At 34.6% G+C, this 21,201-nt stretch overlaps 3 protein-coding genes across 3 annotated transcripts; 1 reads left to right on the forward strand and 2 right to left on the reverse strand.

Moving 5' to 3' along the window:
• Positions 1-4,102: 4,102 nt before the first annotated feature.
• On the reverse strand, positions 4,103-5,288 carry LOTGIDRAFT_157021 (hypothetical protein; the record flags this gene model as incomplete). Its single annotated transcript, XM_009048282.1, has 2 exons — positions 4,103-4,389; positions 5,267-5,288. 2 exons carry the CDS (start codon positions 5,286-5,288, stop codon positions 4,103-4,105), a joined length of 309 nt encoding a protein of 102 aa, XP_009046530.1.
• A 3,513-nt stretch (positions 5,289-8,801) lies between these two features.
• Positions 8,802-15,180, reverse strand: LOTGIDRAFT_157022 (hypothetical protein; the record flags this gene model as incomplete). Its single annotated transcript, XM_009048283.1, has 4 exons — positions 8,802-8,951; positions 10,658-10,833; positions 14,326-14,435; positions 14,885-15,180. The coding sequence occupies 4 exons, from the start codon at positions 15,178-15,180 to the stop codon at positions 8,802-8,804; spliced, it is 732 nt and encodes a 243-aa protein (XP_009046531.1).
• A 3,481-nt stretch (positions 15,181-18,661) lies between these two features.
• LOTGIDRAFT_157023 (hypothetical protein) lies at positions 18,662-20,460 on the forward strand (the record flags this gene model as incomplete). Its single annotated transcript, XM_009048284.1, has 2 exons — positions 18,662-19,952; positions 20,054-20,460. 2 exons carry the CDS (start codon positions 18,662-18,664, stop codon positions 20,458-20,460), a joined length of 1,698 nt encoding a protein of 565 aa, XP_009046532.1.
• Between the last annotated feature and the right edge of the window lie 741 nt (positions 20,461-21,201).

Raw genomic sequence — 21,201 nt, forward strand, 5'->3', positions numbered from 1 at the left:
ATATAAGGTGAAGTGTATTGTTAGGTTTCAGAAGAGTTACCATAAGCGTTTGACGTGTGTCAAAATATGCATGTTGCCATTGTGCTTGCTGAAAACAGATCAGAGCATGATGTTTCATTCCTTGTGGCGTATTGGTAAAATCCGACATATTTTTGATTTTTAAGTAATATTTAGACAACAGCCTCTTATGTCACTGATATATGGGTGACATACAGTGAGTATAAACTTAGACTTTATTTGGTAACAATAAGTTGATATTTATACAAATGCAGTTCTGAAATGGGGCAAAATTAGTTAAAGTAGGATATAACAAAATCGTGGATTTTCAGCACATTAAATACCAAGAGTCCGACCAAAGGGTTGTATTTTTGAGCGTAAAATCAAGAACCTTTTTGTTGATAAAATAAGGAATCAAACAAAACAAGAAACGCGTTTTAGCTTTTTTTCACGACACGCTTTTGGTTAAAACACTTCAGGACAGATAACAAAAGAGAAAGATACGAAATTGTAGACTAATTTTGATTAGATTGATAGGATCTTTTTTCACAAAGACTATTTGATGAAAGGATATGAATGTCCTTTAACTTAATACCGACAACCCAAATAAACTGACGAAAAAATAAATATATTGAGAAGAGAACATTAACGAACTTAACATTTGGGCAGTGAGAACAGCATTGTCCTGCCATATTAACAGCATCAACACATAAAGTTATAACAGTCAAATATCGTTTCATTGAGCCTCTAAACTAGATTCTCTACAATAACAAGTATGATAGTCTGTTATATAATGAATTACCCCATATGGTATTTGAGTTCCATCGGTACAGGTACATATAGTTGTTGGTGTTGTAGTTGGTGGTTGTGTGGTTGTTGATATTGTAGTTGGTGGTATGTAATATACGAGCCATGGTGTTACAACCAATAAGACTAGAGAAAGCATCGTGAACCTAGATATCCTCAGTGTTTTTGCAAAATCTTATTTTGCGATTTATTACACGATGTGAAAGAAATAGAAACATACACCAATATGCTTGGCGGAAAGTATATTTAGTGCTGGTGGCATGATTTTTATTCTAAATGCTTCGCGAGTTTCACCACTTCAACCAAATAAATATTTATATTATTAGGCTAAACTTCTTTCTACAAATATATTTTTTTATTTTTCTTTACCTAATAATAGTATTCACTAAAATATGTTACATAAAAAATAAACACAATAGGGAACAAACTTGGAGGTTTTCAGGAGCTTTTGACACGTATCCAAATGGATATTCAGTAATTGCTCCTGTTCAGTCAGTTCAGATTGCTTTTTCTACGTATAGGCCTAGGCTACCTCTGATATCTTGTAGTACCAATATGGCTAACTGGTGGTAGCAGAAATGAGACAGCAGACACAAACCTCGTGCCATTAGGTCACTCTGAAGAGATTAAACCAAGTTTTTTGTGTTGCTCTCGCTTGGTATCTTACTAAATGTTATCTACCAGACGAGAGACACTACCAATATGTGATTATGTGCTAGGTCTACCCGACAGCTCAAGCTTCCCAAGCCTCTACTATTGTGTGATTATGCGCTAAGCCTACCCGACAGTTTAAACATTACAAGCTTCTTTCAATATGTGATTATGTGCTAGGCCTACCCGACAGTTTAAGCATCCCAAGCCTCTACCAATATGTGATTATGTTCTAGGCCTACCCGACAGTTTCAGCATCCCAAGCCTCTACCAATATGTGATTATGTGCTAGGCCTACCCGACAGTTTAAGCATCCCAAGCCTCTACCAATGTGTGATTATGTGCTAGGCCTACCCGACAGTTTAAACATCCCAAGCCTCTACCAATATGTGATTATGTGCTAGGCCTACCCGACAGTATAAGCATCACAAGCTTCTTCCAATATGTGATTATGTGCTAGGCCTACCCAACAGTTTAAGCATTACAAGCTTCTTCCAATATGTGATTATGTGCTAGGCCTACCCGACAGTTTAAGCATTCCAAGCTTCTACCAATATGTGATTAAATGCTAAGCCTACCCAACAGTTTAAGCGTCCCAAGCCTCTACCAATATGTGATTAAATGCTAGGCCTACCCGGCAGTTTAAACATCACAGGCTTCTTCCAATATGTGATTATGTGCTAGGCCAACCCGACAGTATAAGCATCACAAGCTTCTTCCAATATGTGATTATGTGCTAGGCCAACCCGACAGTATAAGCACCACAAGCTTCTTCCAATATGTGATTATGTGCTAGGCCTACCCGACAGTATAAACACCACAAGCTTCTTCCAATATGTGATTATGTGCTAGGCCAACCCGACAGTATAAGCATCACAAGCTTCTTCCAATACGTGATTTTGTGCTAGGCCTACCCGACAGTTTAAGCATCACAAGCTTCTTCCAATATGTGATTATGTGCTAGGCATACCCGACAGTTTAAGCATCATATGCTTCTTCCAATATGTGATTATGTGCTAGGCCTACCAGCCAGTTTAAGCATCACAAGCTTCTTCCAATATGTGATTATGTGCTAGGCCTACCCGACAATTTAAGCATCCCAAGCCTCTACCAATATGTGATTAAATGCTAGGCCTACCCGACAGTTTAAGCATCACAAGCTCTATCAATATGTGATTATGTGCTAGGCCTACCCGACAGTTTAAGCATCCCAAGCCTCTACCAATATGTGATTAAATGCTAGGCCTACCTGACAGTTTAAGCATCCCAAGCCTCTACCAATATGTGATTAAATGCTAGGCCTACCCGACAGTTTAAGCATCACAAGCCTCTATTAATATGTGATTATGTGCTAGGCCAACCCGACAGTTTAAGCATCACAAGCTTCTTCCAATATGTGATTATGTGCTAGGCCTACCCGACAGTTTAAGCATCCCAAGCCTCTACCAATATGTGTGCTAGGCCTACAGATTTTAAGCATTCCAAGCCGTACTTGATCACTATGGGTTTACACAAAGCTATCTGAATGAGGTCACTGCCTTTTTTAATCGTCTCATCTCTAATTTAAAACATATCTTGTAATCTCTCAGCCATTGATTAGATTGATTTGTTAGTGCTGTGATTTTTATATCACCTTGTGGCATATTACTGTGATATTCCTTCAGTCATTTTATAGTTTTTACATTGCCCACTATTTTACCACTTGTATAAGTAATATCTTAGTTTTAAAATATGTAATACGTCATACGACTCACATCAATCATTCCTCAATCAGCTAGCTTATTAGGTGCTGATACTCCTGCATTGCATTACATTCAAATAGAATACAAAGTTAAACTATTTGAGAGAGATAAGTTTTTAAATTATTAAAACACGATAGGTAATCTACATGTTTTAATTACGGAGTTGTTTTCTCTGAAGTTACTCAATACTGAATACTTTCACGCAGATTGCTTTTGTTTCTCCATTGAAATTTTGGTAGTCGCATTTACATTCAGTTGAGTTGAACTTGACTACACAATCACTAGCTTTGATAATTTCACTTCTTTCAACACCGTTATCATCTTTAAATTCAGCTCGTCAGTTCTCTCCTGAAAACATATATTATACATTTGTATATGTTGAGCCTGCTATAAACTTTCGGACTGGTCCCAACTTAAAAGGATACTTCCTCTTAGAATGGACATAAAATTTGAATTTGAAGTATATAAATACATATTGAACTTACCAAGTGACATGATAAGAATAAAATCGCTATATATGTATAGCACGATATATCCATTTAACTAAATAATTAATTATTGAAACACGCTTCTAAGCATGTTTATGTTTCAAATGGATTATTACTTAGTTTTTTTTACGGATTTATTGGATTATAGATGGATTCTGTTGTATATTTATCTTCCCCCAACAGGCATATTAAGCAATAATTAGAGGTTATCATTTTGAATATATAATAAATGTATCAACAATATATAGGGCGATTAAAATGAGTCATATTTTGTAGATATGATTTTAGACGAAACTAAAGGCTTTTACAGAAAGAACAGCAAAATACCTATCTTACCATTTGGACAGTTAGTCAGTACGTTTACAGAATCTACACATGGTGTCACCATTAATCAATCAACTGTTATTTCTCGAGCTTCTAAACTATAATCATCACACATGCATCCAGGATGTGACAGGCTGTTATCCAAACCGTTTCTCTATATGGTACTTGAGTACCATCAATACATGTACACATAGCTGGTTGTGTAGTGGGTGGTTTTGGTATACACCCTGCTCGTGGTTCTCCATTTCGAGAGTAATAATATAGATAGCCGTAGCATTGACATTGAACTACACCAAAATCAACTATACCGTCACTAACAGAAATAATTTCACTCCGTGCTGTGCCGTTAAAATCTACAAATTCAGCTAGACAATTGTGTCCTAAAGCAACGAAAAAATAGGTATTATGATGCTTTTGTTAAAGGGTTTTTTACAACCCGGTCCAAATACACATGATGCAATATAGTGACAATGCTCAAATGTGGATTGTTAAAAATGCAGAAAGGTAGGTTTTTGAGCGTAAAGATAATTTCACAAGAGTTTTTCGCTGTGATGGTGTACCTCCTAATGTCAACAACTCAAATTAAATGCACAAAAAGACCTAAAACAAATAATAAAAAATATCGAGTATGGATTTTTAACACACTTACCATTTGGGTACTGAGGACAACATAGTCCTGGTGTCTTTACAGAATCGACACATTCAATTCAATAACAGTCCCCTACTGCTTCAACAGCTTCCAATTTAATTCTATCACAATAACATCCAAGACAGTCTATTATGGAATGAACTTCTCCGGGTGCTAGTTGTGTTCCATCAGAACAGGTACATATAGCTGATGTTGTTGGGGCTGATGGTGTTGTAGTTGGTGGTGGCATGCAAAGCACAAGCCATGGTGCTACAACCAATACAACTAGAGAAAACATTGTGAACCTCAATATCCTCTGAAGTGCCAATCGTGTCTCAGATTTGCAAAATCTCCGTTTTTATAACATGATGTGATAGAAAAAGAAACATACACCAGCATAACTGGAGGCAATGGTATTTATTGATTATATTTTAAATGTCTGGAGAAATATATGGACAAAATAAATATTGATATAACACTGCCAAACTACATTCGAGGGCCATAATACATGTGCTGTATCTATCTTGACTCTGCTTGAATAGTCGAGTAACATTGTCTTACAGAAAATAAAAAAGCGAATATATTGTGCACAGGTCTACACAGGATGATACGTTTTGCTTTCATCGTACCTTGTCCTTTATCACTTTCCATGTTGGTGTATAATATTTTTATAAATTTGTTTACCTAATGATATTTATGAGGTCGTTATCATATGGTACATGCCAAATAAACTTAATTATGGAAACCAAACGTCAAAGTCGTTACGAAAATTGTCTTACTAGTATAATTAATAAAATTGCAGACTTTCAGAAAAACAATTATCATTAGCGTTCGACACATGTCCAAATATACATGTCGACATTGTGTTTGCCGACAAAACATCAAAATGTTAATGTCGAAAACGTACCAGAGTAGTAATACAGTCATAACTATAGGCGTCAGATTTAGTGACAATTCTTAGATAAATAATATTAGTGTCGGAATCAACTGTTATCTTTATTTGATTGCTCGATATTTTAGTGTATTCAACTTTAATGTTTTGGGATAATCTGAAATTGATAGATTATTTCTAGTTTTGATGAGTATGATTGTATCAATCTAAGAGTGGTCTTTTATCGATTTTGTTGATAAAAAAGTGTTTGTGCTAGACAAAGTAAGTGTTATGTACTGTTTGACTTTTGCTTATAGACTTGGGAAAGTCTTTTGTAGACACTCCTTACTAGAGGTAAGGATGAGACTACTTAGGGTGAAATGCATATTCAGTTGGCTTTGCTTTTTTCAGTTTCTAAATCCAAAAGGCTTCTCTGACGGTGTGTTGTGGTTTCCTCTTCTGGCAAACTAATTTCTATTTGCTGGAATTTGAGATGTTTCGTTAAAATTTCTTATAGATTACCACTTTCAATCGTACTGTCTAGTTGAAATCAGAAGATTCTTTGTAAATACGTGCGTCACTCTTAATTTTTACATTTCAAATGATATGACCATGACTTGATAATGTAGCCTACAGATCCAATTCAAATCAAAAACCTAATTTTTTCAACAGGGAGGTAATGATACAAATATATTCAAAAACTTAAAATATACCGCATACGGCTATCAATGATAAAATGAGATGCAGGTTAATGATGTGCGCAAAGAAAACATGTAATTTATGAACTTTCCTAATCTCATTCAAGTAGGCCCCGAGGTCGTCACAATTAGTCGAAATGGTCAGTCGTATTTAATATTTTAGTCAAGTACTTGAGAACCCTTTTGCAAGCAGTCGGCAATTTAGAGCTATGTTAAATTGAATGGTTGACAATTATACAGTGGTGGAACCTATATTCGTACATCTAAGGATTCAACACCGAATTTCGTCAAAATTAAAAAATGTAATTTTTTCGTTCACGCCTTAGATATTCTTTAAAATAATTAGAATTGGCTTGTTTCGATATTGATGATGAATCCCTCACCTTGACCGAAATTTCGCGAAAAAACCAACTCAACAACGGCTTCAAAATGCCTCACCTCGTGTACAATATTTAATCTGTAAATAAGTCGAGAAAAACATATTTTATGGATACCCAATGGTATAATTATCATTTCTTAGTATTCATCTTTAATAATGGCCCGTATGCACCAAATGAAATTAAGCCTAATATAATTCTGTTCTGACCGAATAACATTAACTTCTAGTTTAATTCTATATTTTGTATGCACCACATAGAATTACCTTAAATGTATTTAAAAATTGGGTAATTTAACGCTAAACTTAATGTTGGTCGAGACCAGTTTTAACTTTTAATTCTATTTGTAAATCAATAGAAATTCCTTTTGTGGCTCTTCGATGTTTCAAAATGGACGATTATTTTCGACGATTTAGATGAACTTGGTGAAATCAACCGTGTTATTCCCATCAATAGACATGTCAGGGATCGCCTGGACCCCTTCACATGGTTTTCGGAAGAGGAATTTAAAGCAAAGTTTAGATTGAATAAGCAATCGGTGTTGAATATCAAAAAATGAAACATGACATGGATTCCACATCAAATTTATTATGACGTTCATTTGCTCCTTCGAAGAATAGGATTGAAAATATCGTTTGATCTTACTCTTGTTGATAATTATCATATAAGACACCAGATGAGTGTCTGTAGAGTTTCGGACTACAAGACATCCACACTACATACAGCAGTGATTAAAATGTTAAATAAGAAATTTGTCTTAGTGACCAATCTTTAGGCTCTTTTGTCATATATAGATTGTGTATAGTGTGTGGTTCGAATGGAATATAGAATTTCAATTACAGTACAGATAAATATATTAGTTAATTGTTATAGTTGGTCAATACAAAAAATACAATTATCTTTAAATACATTTAACTAAATCTATTGAAGGTTTAAAATAATTCTGTTCTTCTTAATTTGATTTTATATGATGCATACGGGCCAATATTTCGTTATAACTAATGGCCATTGATTCAAAGAACAATGATTTAAAAAAAATAGTGAAAAAATATAATAAGTAAAACGTAAGAGTAATTTATTACTAATATTCATTGAAATCACATAAGAAATATTTCCCAATGCCCACATTGTATTCCATAGAATTTTTCTGCTGACATGGATTTCCGCTAGTTTGTCACGTGATTTTGTTCAGTGGAATGTATTCTATTAGACCAAACTTGCAATTCTGATTACAGCTTGGAAATTTGGCCGATAAGAAATTGTCATATTTTTTGTAATAACTGAAATATGTATTTAGAAAAAGATAATAAATTTGAAATTCTGCAGGTTGACAATGTAAAGATAGCCCCTGTATATCAAAGCATGCAAATGCGGTTGTCACACATGTATCATTTCCGGAGATGCACGAAATTAGACTTTCACCAAAAAAGGTTACTTGACAGTGTTACTTTTGGCTACTTTGTGGGAGACAAAATACTGAATTTTTTGTTTGTTTTTATTACAAAATTTTTTTAACTACCGGTAGATGTTGTAGTTTGTAATTATATAATATATAATGGTGCTCACTACTTTTTTTAGCATACCTTTTAGGAAAAATTAAATCTAAGAGTCCTAAAGAGAAGGTGTTCTTAACTGATTATGAATCAACATTCAAGCTTTTATCATGCATGGAATATGTAGTATGAAACTATTAGTGTCATTTTGCATTATAATTTAAATACATATCTACTTTAAAAGTTCTTCTATTGAACAGTTATGTCAATTATGTTCTGGATGTAAACTTGCAATTTTTCAACTAGTTGTAAAGTCGGTCACAATCTACCGGAGTAGAGTTGTAGGGGGTCTACTTTCAAGAATATGATCACGTCCCATATCTGACACATTATCGTGTGATATACAATTTTGCAGCATCGAAGTTGAAATTGTTTACATACAGTGAATAAACTCAAGACTTTATTTGGCTTCAGAGAAATCAAGATCCATGGGGCACAATCAATTGCAGATAAATAAAGATGGGAATATATGGATTTGAAATCAACCATATTTGACTTTAGTGTGGTTGAAAATTAAAAAGGTACAATCAAGGCGGTGACTTATTCAAAGACTACAAAGAAACTGAATTTCTTAACTTCATACGCCATCCAGTCCCCATTGAAAAAGAGGAACAGCCCATTGTTAAGGTGTTCTTCCAAGATCTGCAGTGCCTCCATCACTTACCCTACAGAAGGAAGGTCAATCTGCATTCGCCTTCACACGCAAAGCCTCTATTTTTATCAGCAATGATGCTGCCAAACAGAATATGAGATCTCTCAGCTGGACATGGCTCTCTATGGCGATACAGGTTCTGATCGACCACTACCATACTACCCTACATTAGTCCAGAAAAAACTATAACTAATCACGGGTGGTAGCCTTCAATCTGTAATCGTCAATTAGAGAAAATCTGTAATCTGCAAAACTTTTAAATTAACATCGGCGTGGTGGTTATGTAGGTAATTGGAAGCAGAAGGTATGTATAAAAGGAGAACTATACCATGTCGGCAGGGAAGGAGACACTGAGAGATTAAGAAACTATAGGGGTATAGAAAAGGAATCGTTTATGCTCAGTCAGGCATGGCTATTAGGTTATGGTTAAGGAACAGCAAGGGATCTTTCATATGTTGGCCATCTGGTGGGAGAGATAAATAGGAGAAAAGTTAGGGTTTGGATGATTCATTCTTAAGCTGGGAAGAGGATCGGATCGTTCTTATATTCTAAGAATCTTTGGTATACTTCTTGGATTAGTGAAGATCTCCAGTTATTGAATGTAGATAAATTATAGTTGATATAGACGAGTATTTCTTATCGTGCACCCTGCAAGTAGAGCCCAACAACAAAAACTTGTCTACATTGGGAACGTGAGGTATTACCCATTTTTCCTTTTGACGTATTGTTTTATGGTCGCTTTTTATACGACATTTTCAATGGTATGGACATATCGTGTGGAACATTTTTGGTAATTTTTCAAACTTCTTAACAACCAATGTTCGTCCATCAAACTAACCGCTAATGTCAGTCAAAACAGTATATATTCCCTACATAACTATCTACAAAGGAGACTCCATAGAAAAAACAAAATAAAAACTCTTCTCGAAACTGAAAGAACGTGGGAACTCTTACCAAAAATCCACTTTAGTAGAAATGGCAACAAAGGACAATCCCACTGGATTGAGTACAGCAAGACCAATAGGACTGGATATTATACTGGAAGCATGTCATCCCTTGTATCCCCATTCATTACCCGAGTAATCAAGCAATGTAGCGGCTTCGCCTCTTTAGACAGGGGTACAACTAAGGGGAAGACTGACTTATTGGGTTACTTATTGCCGTTGCTCTTTAACATATTTGGAGCCGCGGTGGCTCAGTGAGTTAGACGCTTGCTCGCTAAGCTGAAGGTCCAGGGTTAGGTCGGGATAATACCTTCAGATTTCTCAACCCGGTTTTCCCCTGTCAGTGATGCAGGTAAGAGGGGCTGACATGGAAAAAGCGTCTAGTCGTACGGATGGGACAATAAATCGAGGCAATGTGTGCTACAGGCTGTGCACGTTAAAGATCCCTCGACAGTTGGAAATCGAAAAAGAGCTGACTAATGCCGCTGTCCTGGCAAAATTTCCCTCATTGCACCCTGCATGGCGTTGCCCGTCTTCATTAGCCCACATGGTGCAGAAAAGTAAGACGTAAAACTCCATTCATTTCATTTCCTTAACATATTTCCAGTACAATATACAGTTAAAATATTGTAAGAAAGGATGTTTATAGATTTCTGGAAAGGGGGGGGGGGCGATTCTTGCAAAAGCAGAGACCTACGACAGAACAAAATACTTCCTTGAGAAATAAGAATAAGCGGTCTAGATATTTTCCTTCTGTTCCATTTGAAATTAAGCTAGGTAGGTAAGTGCTGTAGACTCAATGGACACGAGATTTCCTGATCAAAAAAGAGAATCCTATTTTTTAAATTATATTAACACAAAAGGTTTTCAACAGATTTTACTTCCAAATAAAGATAAATTATGGAGTTGTTTGCTCTGCAGTTACCGGCTCAATACTCAATACTTGTACACAATTTGCTTTTGGTTCTCTATAGTAGTAGTACTCTCGGTAAACACATTTACATTCAGTTGAGTTGAACTTTACTACACCATCACTAAAATAGATAAGTTCGCTTCTTTCTACACCATTATCATCTTTAAATTCAGCTTGACAGTTGTCTCCTGAAACATATAGTTTATTTATTTCTTCATTTTACACCAAATCTCTTAAATTGTCTTACGCCATTACTAAAATGGACTAAAGAAGGCACGGATGCCTAGTGAGAATTAAATTTGAATTCGTTTTCCTCTCATTGCTACTTTGTTTTTCTGTATAATTCTACTTTTGTCTATCATGATCTGTTTTCACTCTGAATACATTCATATTGTTTTGTATCATTTTAATACGCCCACATGGAAATGTGGACGTTTATTGCCGTTTCCCTGTCCGTCGATCCGTCCGTCCGTCGGTCCGTCAACAGTTCTTGTGAACTCAAGAGACTACAGTTTTGAACTGATTTCAATGAAATTTGGTGTGATCATTTATATTGATGAGATCTTGGTCAAATTCGAATTTGACGATCTTTCGATGAACGGTTTTTGAGTTATTGCCCTTGAATTAGGAAAAACGCGTCAAAATTTGTTTGTGAACACAATAGAGACTACAGTTTTCAACTGATTTTAATGAAATTTGGTGTGATCATTCATATTGATGAGATCTTGGTCAAGTTCGAATTTGACGATCCTTCGACGAACGGTTGTTTGAGTTATTGCCCTTGATTTAGGAAAAACGCGTCAAAATTTGTTTGTGAAGACATAACAGACTACAGTTTTCAATTGATTTTAATGAAACATGGTGTGATCATGTATATTGATGCGATAATTTGATGTGTTTGGATTATTGATATTGATTTTTAAAAATTTTGTGGTATTTCTCAGCATAAATAACTGGCAGTAATTATATATATATCAATGTATTCAAACGATTAAAATTTCTTTAATATGAGACAATTCATACTTTAGTCATTAAAGACTGTTTTATCATTTCTGACAGCTGCCAGTGGGCGTATGTTACCTTGCCTGGTAAGCTATCTTTGTAGTTTTGTTTCATTTGTATAGTTTTGTAGCATATTTGTATTTTGTTTTGTCCTTTTCCTGTAGTTATATATTTACACAATAGTGTAACGCATGTTGCCGTCGACTTTGTCCTTTCGTCAGTTTCTTGTAGACACAATAGAGACTGCAATTTGTTTCTGTTCCAGATGAAATAGGTATGCATGTTTATATCGATGGAATCTCGGTCAAATTTAGTTATGAACGGTAACAGAGTTATTGCTCTTGAATTACTTTAAAAAAAAATAGCGATGGCCCATCGTAATACGCTCACCATCGTAATGGCAGCCAAGTCATTCGGGCGTTTGGCAAGAGATATTTCGAGAGTAACATTTTCATACTGCACAAGCTCTATTCAAACACATTTTCTTTTATTTTAAACAAGTTTCGTCAGTCCATAATTTTGTCTTCTCGGGTTTTACGAGCTATAGATTAAACACATTTATCTGCCTTTCAAAAAGGTTCGGGTGATGCAACCAAGTTTCTTTAAAATCTTTTGAGAATTGTTCCTTGAATGTGATTTCAAGAGCAAGGGCAATAACTCATATTAAATACTTTTTGTAGGGTTTTCATAATATCTATGAGGAACATCATTGGGAATTAATGAACAATTTCACCACATTTCGTCTAATCTGTCAAGAATTGTGCCTTCTAGACCATTACAAGACAAGAACAATATCAAATATTTTTCAATTTATCAGATTTTCAATAGGGTTCAGCCTTGGGTGATAACACACATTGACACCAAATTTGATTAAAATCTCTCAAGAAACCAGCTCTGTCTATTGTGACCGCCACACATTTTCAATTAAAAATTGAACATGTTTTCAAGAACAAGGGCAAGAACTCATTTCAAATATTTCTGATTTGTCTGATTTTAATTAGGGTTCATCCTTATGTGATAACACGCATTGACACAAAAGTTTATCAAAATCCATCAAGGAACCAGCTCCCTATCGTTTCCACAACACAATTTGAAAAAAAAAATGGACACGTTTTTAAGAACAAAGGCGAGAACTCGTATCAAATATTTTTTTTTATTTTTCTGATCTTCAATGTGATAACAATCGTCGACACCAAATTTTATCGAAATCCCTCAAAAAACCAGCCCTCTTGTGACCACTACACATTTTCAATCAAAAATTTAACGCGTTTTCAAGTACAAACAATAACTCATATTAAATATTTTTTCGATTTGTCTGATTTTCAGATTGGGTGATTACGAACACTAACATCACGTTTTGTCAAAACCAGCTCTCAATCGTGTCCACAGAAAGACAGACAGACAAACAGGGGCGACGACAATATACGAGCACGTTATAATGTGGGCGTTCCCATCCTCAATCGATCTTGGTAAACTTGGTATTATGTATTAAATGACCGATTTCAATTTGGTAATAATCGGATAAAACGTTATTGAGTTATTGCCCTCGATTAAGTAAGCGCTTCAACTGTGGCTGGTATGATAAAGGCTAAAGTTTATACCTTGATATATATATACATATATTAATAAGATCATATTTGAGTTTAATAATGGCAATAAATTGATAAATCGATTACCAATTGTATTGTGATTCGTGGTCAGTTGTGAAGAGACATGAAGACTTCTTCATTCACTAAACCACGCCCCCTTCCCCTAAAAAACCTTAAACACCCACCCATAAAATACAAAGTGAAAACAATATGTACCAAAGTAAGTATCTAAAAGGTTAATTAAGGAATATCCTGAACATTTTTTCAATTTATCGATGTATAAACAGAAATAAAGTTCAGGTCATTCCTTATAATTAAATCAACTCGAATACATGTTTGAATATTTATCTAAAATAGCAACAGACTAAGGCACAAAATTGGCGCATAAATACATAAGATTTTAACATAACGCTAATGAATTGATACTAACAATAGAGACGTCCACGAGAACAACCAATCAGCAATAAGTAGGTCATACTATTTATAGTCTACTGTATATTGCATGAAAATTGACGGAGCGGCCACATCTAAATTTCAATTATTGTAAGACAAGTTCGAAATAAGTCCAAAAATCATGATTTTGTTAATATTTCAGTGAAGTGTCGATTCCGACTCTGGTGACGTTCGAAGGAACGATATCGACGCTGTGTAGTGGCCGCGTCAATCAAACTCTATGATAAAAGTATAGTACTGCTTCTTTTTCTTGTTAGTGGATGGTGTCCGCTTCGGAAAAATTCCATATCACAGACGTTGAGTCGGGAACGGGTTGCTCCCATGGTTTCTTCTGATTCTTCTTCTGTAGTCTTTATACTGCGTTCTTCATCTGTGATTCTTCTTGGCGATCTCTCGAGGACTAAGTCCCCAATGATCGCCACACCTACAGAGGAGAAGGGAGCCCTTCTGATGTGCTAAAAAATAGTACGTTGAGGGCGGAGCTTATATTTACGTTCCGTTTACACATATAAACCGAATTCACGTGACCGCTGTTATCCAATCAAATTGCGTGATACCATGTAAACGGAATCGTGATTTAATTATCACACATTAAAAGTTCGTTAAAACCTGACAATAGAACGATAATCTTCTTACCGATTGTGGGTAGTTTAGGTCGACAAGCTGCTAGTGGTTCTGCATAATTACCATGGTAAATATCATTGTCGCATTGGCAATCGACTAAACCAAAATCAACTAACCCATCACTGACAGAAATAATTTCAATCCGTACTGTGCCATTAATATCTAAAAATGCAGCTCGACAATTGTGTCCTAAAGCAAAGGAAATGAGGTGTTATGATACATGAAAGGGCTTTTAAAACGCTGTCCCCGTACATTAGATGCAAGGAAATGCCAATACAGACAGTCTAGTTGAATGTTAAAAATCGAAAGAGACGAGCCTATCAATGACCTGTAACGATAAATCATTCAAAGTGTTAAGCCTATGGCGTCACGCAATTCATGACCCACATAAAATGCAGGTAGGATCTAGAACTTGGTTCCTATTCTCAAATGTACACACCATTTCACAATAAGTCAATATCGCTGCCCTGGTAAATCTAGACATTGCGTTTTCCTATCTTATTCCACCATCTAAAAAAACTGGTCAAATATAATAAATATAAATATTGAAAAGGAACAGCAACACACTTACCATTTGGGCAGTAAGGACAACACTCTCCTGGTATTTTTTACAGAATCAACACATGGGGCGGCTATGTAACAGTCACCATGTGTTTCGTATGCTTCTAAATTATCTTCATTACAATAACAAAAATCACAGTCCGTAAGGGAATGATACTCTCCAGGTAATATTTGAGTACCATCAGAACATGTACAATTGGTTGGTGTTGTAGTATTTGGTGGTGTTGGGGTTGGTGATGTTGTAGTTGGTGGTGGCATGCAAAATACAAGCCATGGTGTAACAACCAATAATACTAGAGAAAACATCGTGAATCTCAATATCCTATGAAGTGCAAGTTGTGTCTCAGTTTGTTTGCAAAATCTTGCGTTTTTATAACATGATGTGATAGAAATAGAAACATACGCCAACATGCCTGGAGGAAAAGATAATTCGTACTTGGGGCATATTTCTGATTAGGTAAGTAATGCGTAGAAAGCAGTGTCAGCTCCGAAGAAAAAATATATATCATTTCGGACCTACAACACAACCCAATACATCATACCTTTTATATTGGCAGATTTCATGTGTATGATGTTTTTATAAATTTCTTTACCGAATAATATACATATATTAAGTCATTAACATATGGTACATACCAAATAATCATAATTGAGAACAAACATCAAAGTCGTTACGAATATTGACTTTTAAGTCAGGGATATGACGTAGTTTATTGTTTGTTTTCAGAAGAGTTACCATAAGTGTTTTACACATGTCAAAATATACGTCGCCATTGTCCTTGCCGACAAAAAATGTTTGTGTCGAAAAAAAATATTAAAAGTAAAAATACAGTTGTAATACTACGGAAGCATATTAGGGCCATTCAATTTTTTTTTTTTTTAATTTTCAAGTCAGTAACTTGAATTTTCAAGTTAGTACTAACTTGAAAATTAAACAAAAAAATTGAATGGCCCTAATACGCTTCCGTAAATATCTAATCTTATTTTCGCATCAAAATTTAAACAAATTTGATAGAGTAAAAAGACGAAAAAAATACATAGTAAAATAAATTCAAAACAGATTTTCTCTAAAATCTATGCATGATTGATTTTTAGTCAAATCATTTACAACTATTTTCCATGCTGAGATTTTGCTATTCAATTTTGCGACTTGACGTTATATAGCTGACTTAATAAGAGTTAAAACTCTGAGTTAGGTTACGAAATACCAAATGGCACCTTACGTGGTGATAGTTTTGTAAACTGTGTTTAATTTGTGGTGTTTATTTTATGGATTGTATTTTTATATTGGTGATTCGTGCGTGCGGGTATTTTTTTTTATGGCATTTAGTTTATTCGATAATTTTGGGCAAGGTTTCCAAATATTAGTGCAAATTTAGCATTCATTTTATTGGCAAATGCAAACTTAGTTCCTTTAACATGTTTTGTTTCATATATCACTTAATGCATAATGCCATTACAATCCGATGTTATAAGCCTATTCAGTATATTTTTCAGAATTGAACAGCAACGGTACTTATAATGTAAAGATGATTCATTTTGTATCTGATATTAATTAGATACAAACAAAATCACTGTTTTGTTGTTATGCAAAGAGTTTAATATCTTTCACTAATTTCAGCTCTGTGCATACACCAGCTCTATATTTCCTAAAAATTCTAATTATCTGACCCAAGTAAACAAACACCTAAGTACGAAACTTTATTAAGTTTTGGACGAAAATTGGAAGTAACAAAATGAAAAATAGTGGAAATACAAAATAAGATTCTAATACATAAGTACGTGACTACAAATCAATAGGAAATATAAAATTAGATACTTCTAAATATGAAAAATGTATGCAATATTTCAAAATATATATACCAAAGCCCGCCAAGCCGCAGTCCAGCCAACACAAGAATATATGGATTTGTTTAAAGGCATGGCCATTTTTTTGCAACTTCCAATCTACAGTCCAGTGGAAATTCTAAGTAACGCTTTTAAGCATCCGATCTCCAATAGCCATGGAGCTGAATAAGGTCAGCAGGGACTTGAAACCTAAAAGCCCAGGAAGCATATGCAAAATATGATAAAATTCAACTAATAATTCCGGAGTAATAGGACTGGCTCTCTTTTGACAATGAGGGTTCAGTCGTGCAATTCCACGTAACATTAATTTGAGTTCTAAAGATTCCATGTGGTCGAAATCTTATTCTAACAGTTTATGCAACAATTTGACACCATATAGGTAATTCTTAACAGATATTGTTAACTCAAAACTGCGACTTAAAAATTGAACGTACATGATTATGGTTTCAAGAGAGGCTGGTAAGGTGATTAATTCAAAAAAGGTACAGAACAAAAAGAATGCTTTCCACTGACATCTTAAATTTCGGTTGGTACCAATGGAAGAAGATTTTTTAGCATCTAAGGGTAAAGTACCTACAAATCAAAGTTGATTTAATTAACATTACCAATCATGAAATTCATAAAAATAATCTAAGGGTAAAGTACATTCGACAAAGAATTTGTCTTTATAAGACAAGTCTAAAGACCATCTTGCGAGAAAATCTGGTATGCGGTTTTGTTCACCGGGTATGTGCCGACAGCGAACCTCAAATTCATAAATTGCTGTAAGATAGCATATTTCCCAAAGTCAAGCTTGCGATAATACATTCTCGAACGACCAGAATTCACGACAGAAATGGACCAGGACCAGAAATGTTATTCACCGCCTTCAACCAATTTAATATGCTACTGACAGCCAGGTCTGACACAACATGCCACAAACTTAAGTTTTCCAAGTAAGTAAACAGTAAGCATCCCCTGCCTTTGTATTTGACAATATCAACAAAATCATCCACATTAGGATATTTCAGCTCTACTTGTTCGCCTAAATAATTATATTTTTTAAATACCGTCATTCACAGATCTTCCTGGAGGAAAACTCATATCCATTATTATTCTACGTTCAGTGTCGCTTTTAGGAACCGTATTAAAAGGGGATAAGCAAAATTCATTAAACGGGGGACTAGTGAAAGGACCCACAATAGCATCATAGCTCAACTCTTTCTCAACATACAAATCAACTGAAAATGGAAAGTTTGCAGCTCCCTTGTGGTTCCGAGGTTTCCGAATTTGTGGTACTTTGCCTGAAAAGTCTAAAGGAAATCCAAATTGTACAAGGTCGCATATTATTGAATCCATATAATCTGCCAATGTGTGTCTTAGATAGTCTACGTTTACTTTGGAGTAAACTGGAATTTTACACCACATAAAGTTTGGTAAACTAGAATTTCGAATTGATTCATTTGCTTTTACAAGTTCGTCAACATTAGTAGTACTAGAGCTTTCAATTAGGTCGCATAAGGGGATTCCCCATTCCATTTTATTTCATGGTGAAAATGCGACCAAAATGAAAGCCCCCATAAAGACCTAAACATCCTACATTTCATAAATTCTTACACTAAAAAAGAGTACTAGAGCTTTCAATTAGGTCGCATAAGGGGATTCCCCATTCCATTTCATTCCATGGGGAAAATGCGACCAAATTGAAAGCTCCCATAAAGACCTAAACAGCCTACATTTAATAAATTCTTACACTAAAAAAGACCTAAATTCCCTACATTTCATAAATTCTTACAGCAAAAGACCTAAATTCCCTACATTTCATAAAGTCTTTCACCTAAATTCCCTACATTTCATAAATTCCCTACATTTCATACACTAAAAACACCTTCAATCAATTTCCTACATTCCATCAAAAAAAGCATATTAAAATTTTCTACTGAAATTTTAAACCTTAAAAATGGCAAATAAAATACTAGATCCAATCTTTAGATTATACGATCCAATTCGTTATTCATTTAACAAGAAAAAAGAGGATTATATTATCATCTCACCCACTGTTGGTTCTAAATCCCAATTGAATGATGGTAGTAGAATTACCTTCGAAATAAATTCATTATCGAATTGGTTGCTTCTTTCCGATGCTTATTTCAGATGCGATTTCAAAATTAAAGATGGAACTCCCAATGAAAATCGTGTTCCACAAACTAATACAACGTTAGAAAACAATTTCTTTCCATCTTTATTTAGCGAGATGGTTTTGGAAGCTGGTTCAAATCCGATAGAAACAATCAAACATCCTGGGGAATTCGACACAATGTTGAAAACAGTTTTATATCCTAAAGATTTCGATTCAGTCTCAGGTTGGATACCCGATGTTGGTGATGGAAGTATTTTAAAGGAACCGGTAAGAAATCTTGCAAATGATGCCGATTTAGCTAGAGTGAGAGTTGTTGCTCGAAACACGATAGAAAGAGTAGGACGAGCAGTTAATCATGGATTCGAAAAACGAGTACTTCAGTATAATAATGTTGTTGAGAATAATAGGTGGGGTAATTACGTAAATTGGAAATTATATCCTTTATTCGGTCTGTTGGAACATAGAAAAGTTTCTATAGGCTTACCATATAAAATTCATCTACAAAGAGAAATCAACGACGATAAGATATTTTTTGGAGAGAATGGTTCAGATGCAAAATTAGAAATAACGAATCTCCAACTTTTCATGCCCGTAATTACACCATCAATTGAAGTAGAAACGAAAATATTCAACTCGTTAACTAAAGATATTGAAATAGCTTTTCTTCATCGTAACACTGTAGGTAGCATGACTTTAACTGGAGAATCCACCACATGGCCAATCACTAACACTATTAAACCAGCAAGATATTTAATAGTTGGTTTCAAGAACTCAAGAACAGATTCTCAAACGAATAACAATAATGTCTTTAGAGTGGCAATGAACCAAACTCAAGATCCTTTAATCCATAGAGTTCAAGTAAGATTAAACAACGATAATTATCCTAACCAACCTTTAACAATTAATCCAACCACAAAGGATTATAATGAATTGTACAGAAACTATAAAAATATGTGTGAATTATTTGGAAATCCACCTCAGTTTGAATATGTAGATTTTGCACTTAATCATCCAATCTTCTGTTTTGATCTTTCAGCTCACCAAGAAGATCTTTTCAAAACAGGAGTGAACATAAATATTCATATTGAAAAAACACAAGGAGATGTAACAGGTTATTGTTTATTATTGGAAGAAGCAAAACATTTAATTAAAATAGCAGATAGAAGAATGATAAGAATTGAGTAAAAAATACACCTTTAAAAATGAAACCAGAAACTCTAGTCAAGAAAATAATAGAAGCTATTGAAACAGCTTCACCAACTACAATAACTTATAATGGTAAAAAAATCAGCATAACTAAAAAACTTATTGATAAATATAAATATTGTAAAGTCAGAGACGATATAGACTTAGAAAGAATTGAAGCAAATGCAAAAGAAGGTGGATTTTTACCTCTCCTTCCTTTAATATTTAGTGGACTTACCGCGGCGGGTCTAGCAACTGGTGGGATATCTGCTGCAGTAAGTTCTGCCAACGAAAAGAAAGCTGCTATTGCAAAAGCTGCTGCTAAAAAAGCCGCCGATGAAAAGAAAGCAGCCGAAGATCATAGACACAATTTAGCAATGGAAAAGTTGGCCAAAGGTTCAGGAGTGGGAGAAATGATAGGTACAATAAAATAGTTTGGAAAAAGATTTGGGGAAGAAACCAAGAAAACTGTTAAACAAGGATTAAATAAATTAGTATTGACACAGGAGAAATCAAAGTCAAACATAAGGGTAATGGGATATTTTTAAAAAATATACACACCGGAGAAGGAATATATCTTTCGAAGTATAAAGGAGAAGGAGTTATTTTTGGAACAAATTAAAATAATAAAAAATGGGTAAAAAATTTAACCATTCACAAATATTTCCTAATAACCCAATGCTCATGTGTATATGCGGTAGTTCCGGTTCTGGGAAAACTCATCTCACTTTTAACATGTTGACAACACCAAACCTTTTAGATTTCGATTCTTTGTATATCTACACAACAACACCAGAGCAATCGTATTATCAATTTCTCAAAGCTTTAGAATATCTACCAAAGAGAGATGTTCAAGACCTATTTCAATATTACGAAGAAAACGAAGAAGAAATGGAATTGAAAGATTTCATAGATAACTACATCGAAGGAAAGAAACCAACGGATATAAAAAATTTTTCTTACGAAAAAATGTTAATGATCTAGATTTGTCTCAAATTGATAGCGAGCGAAAGAACTTACTAGTGTTTGACGACTGCATGGCGCAAAGAAATCAAGCCGTTCAACAAGAATTCTTCACGAAAGGAAGACGTCACAACTGTCACTGCATATACCAATCCCAATCTTTTTACGGGATGGATTCTATGTTCATTAGAAAAAATGCAAATTGTTTTTTA

This window comes from Lottia gigantea, assembly GCF_000327385.1.
Source record: "Lottia gigantea unplaced genomic scaffold LOTGIsca_12, whole genome shotgun sequence".
Lineage (NCBI taxonomy): Eukaryota > Metazoa > Mollusca > Gastropoda > Lottiidae > Lottia > Lottia gigantea.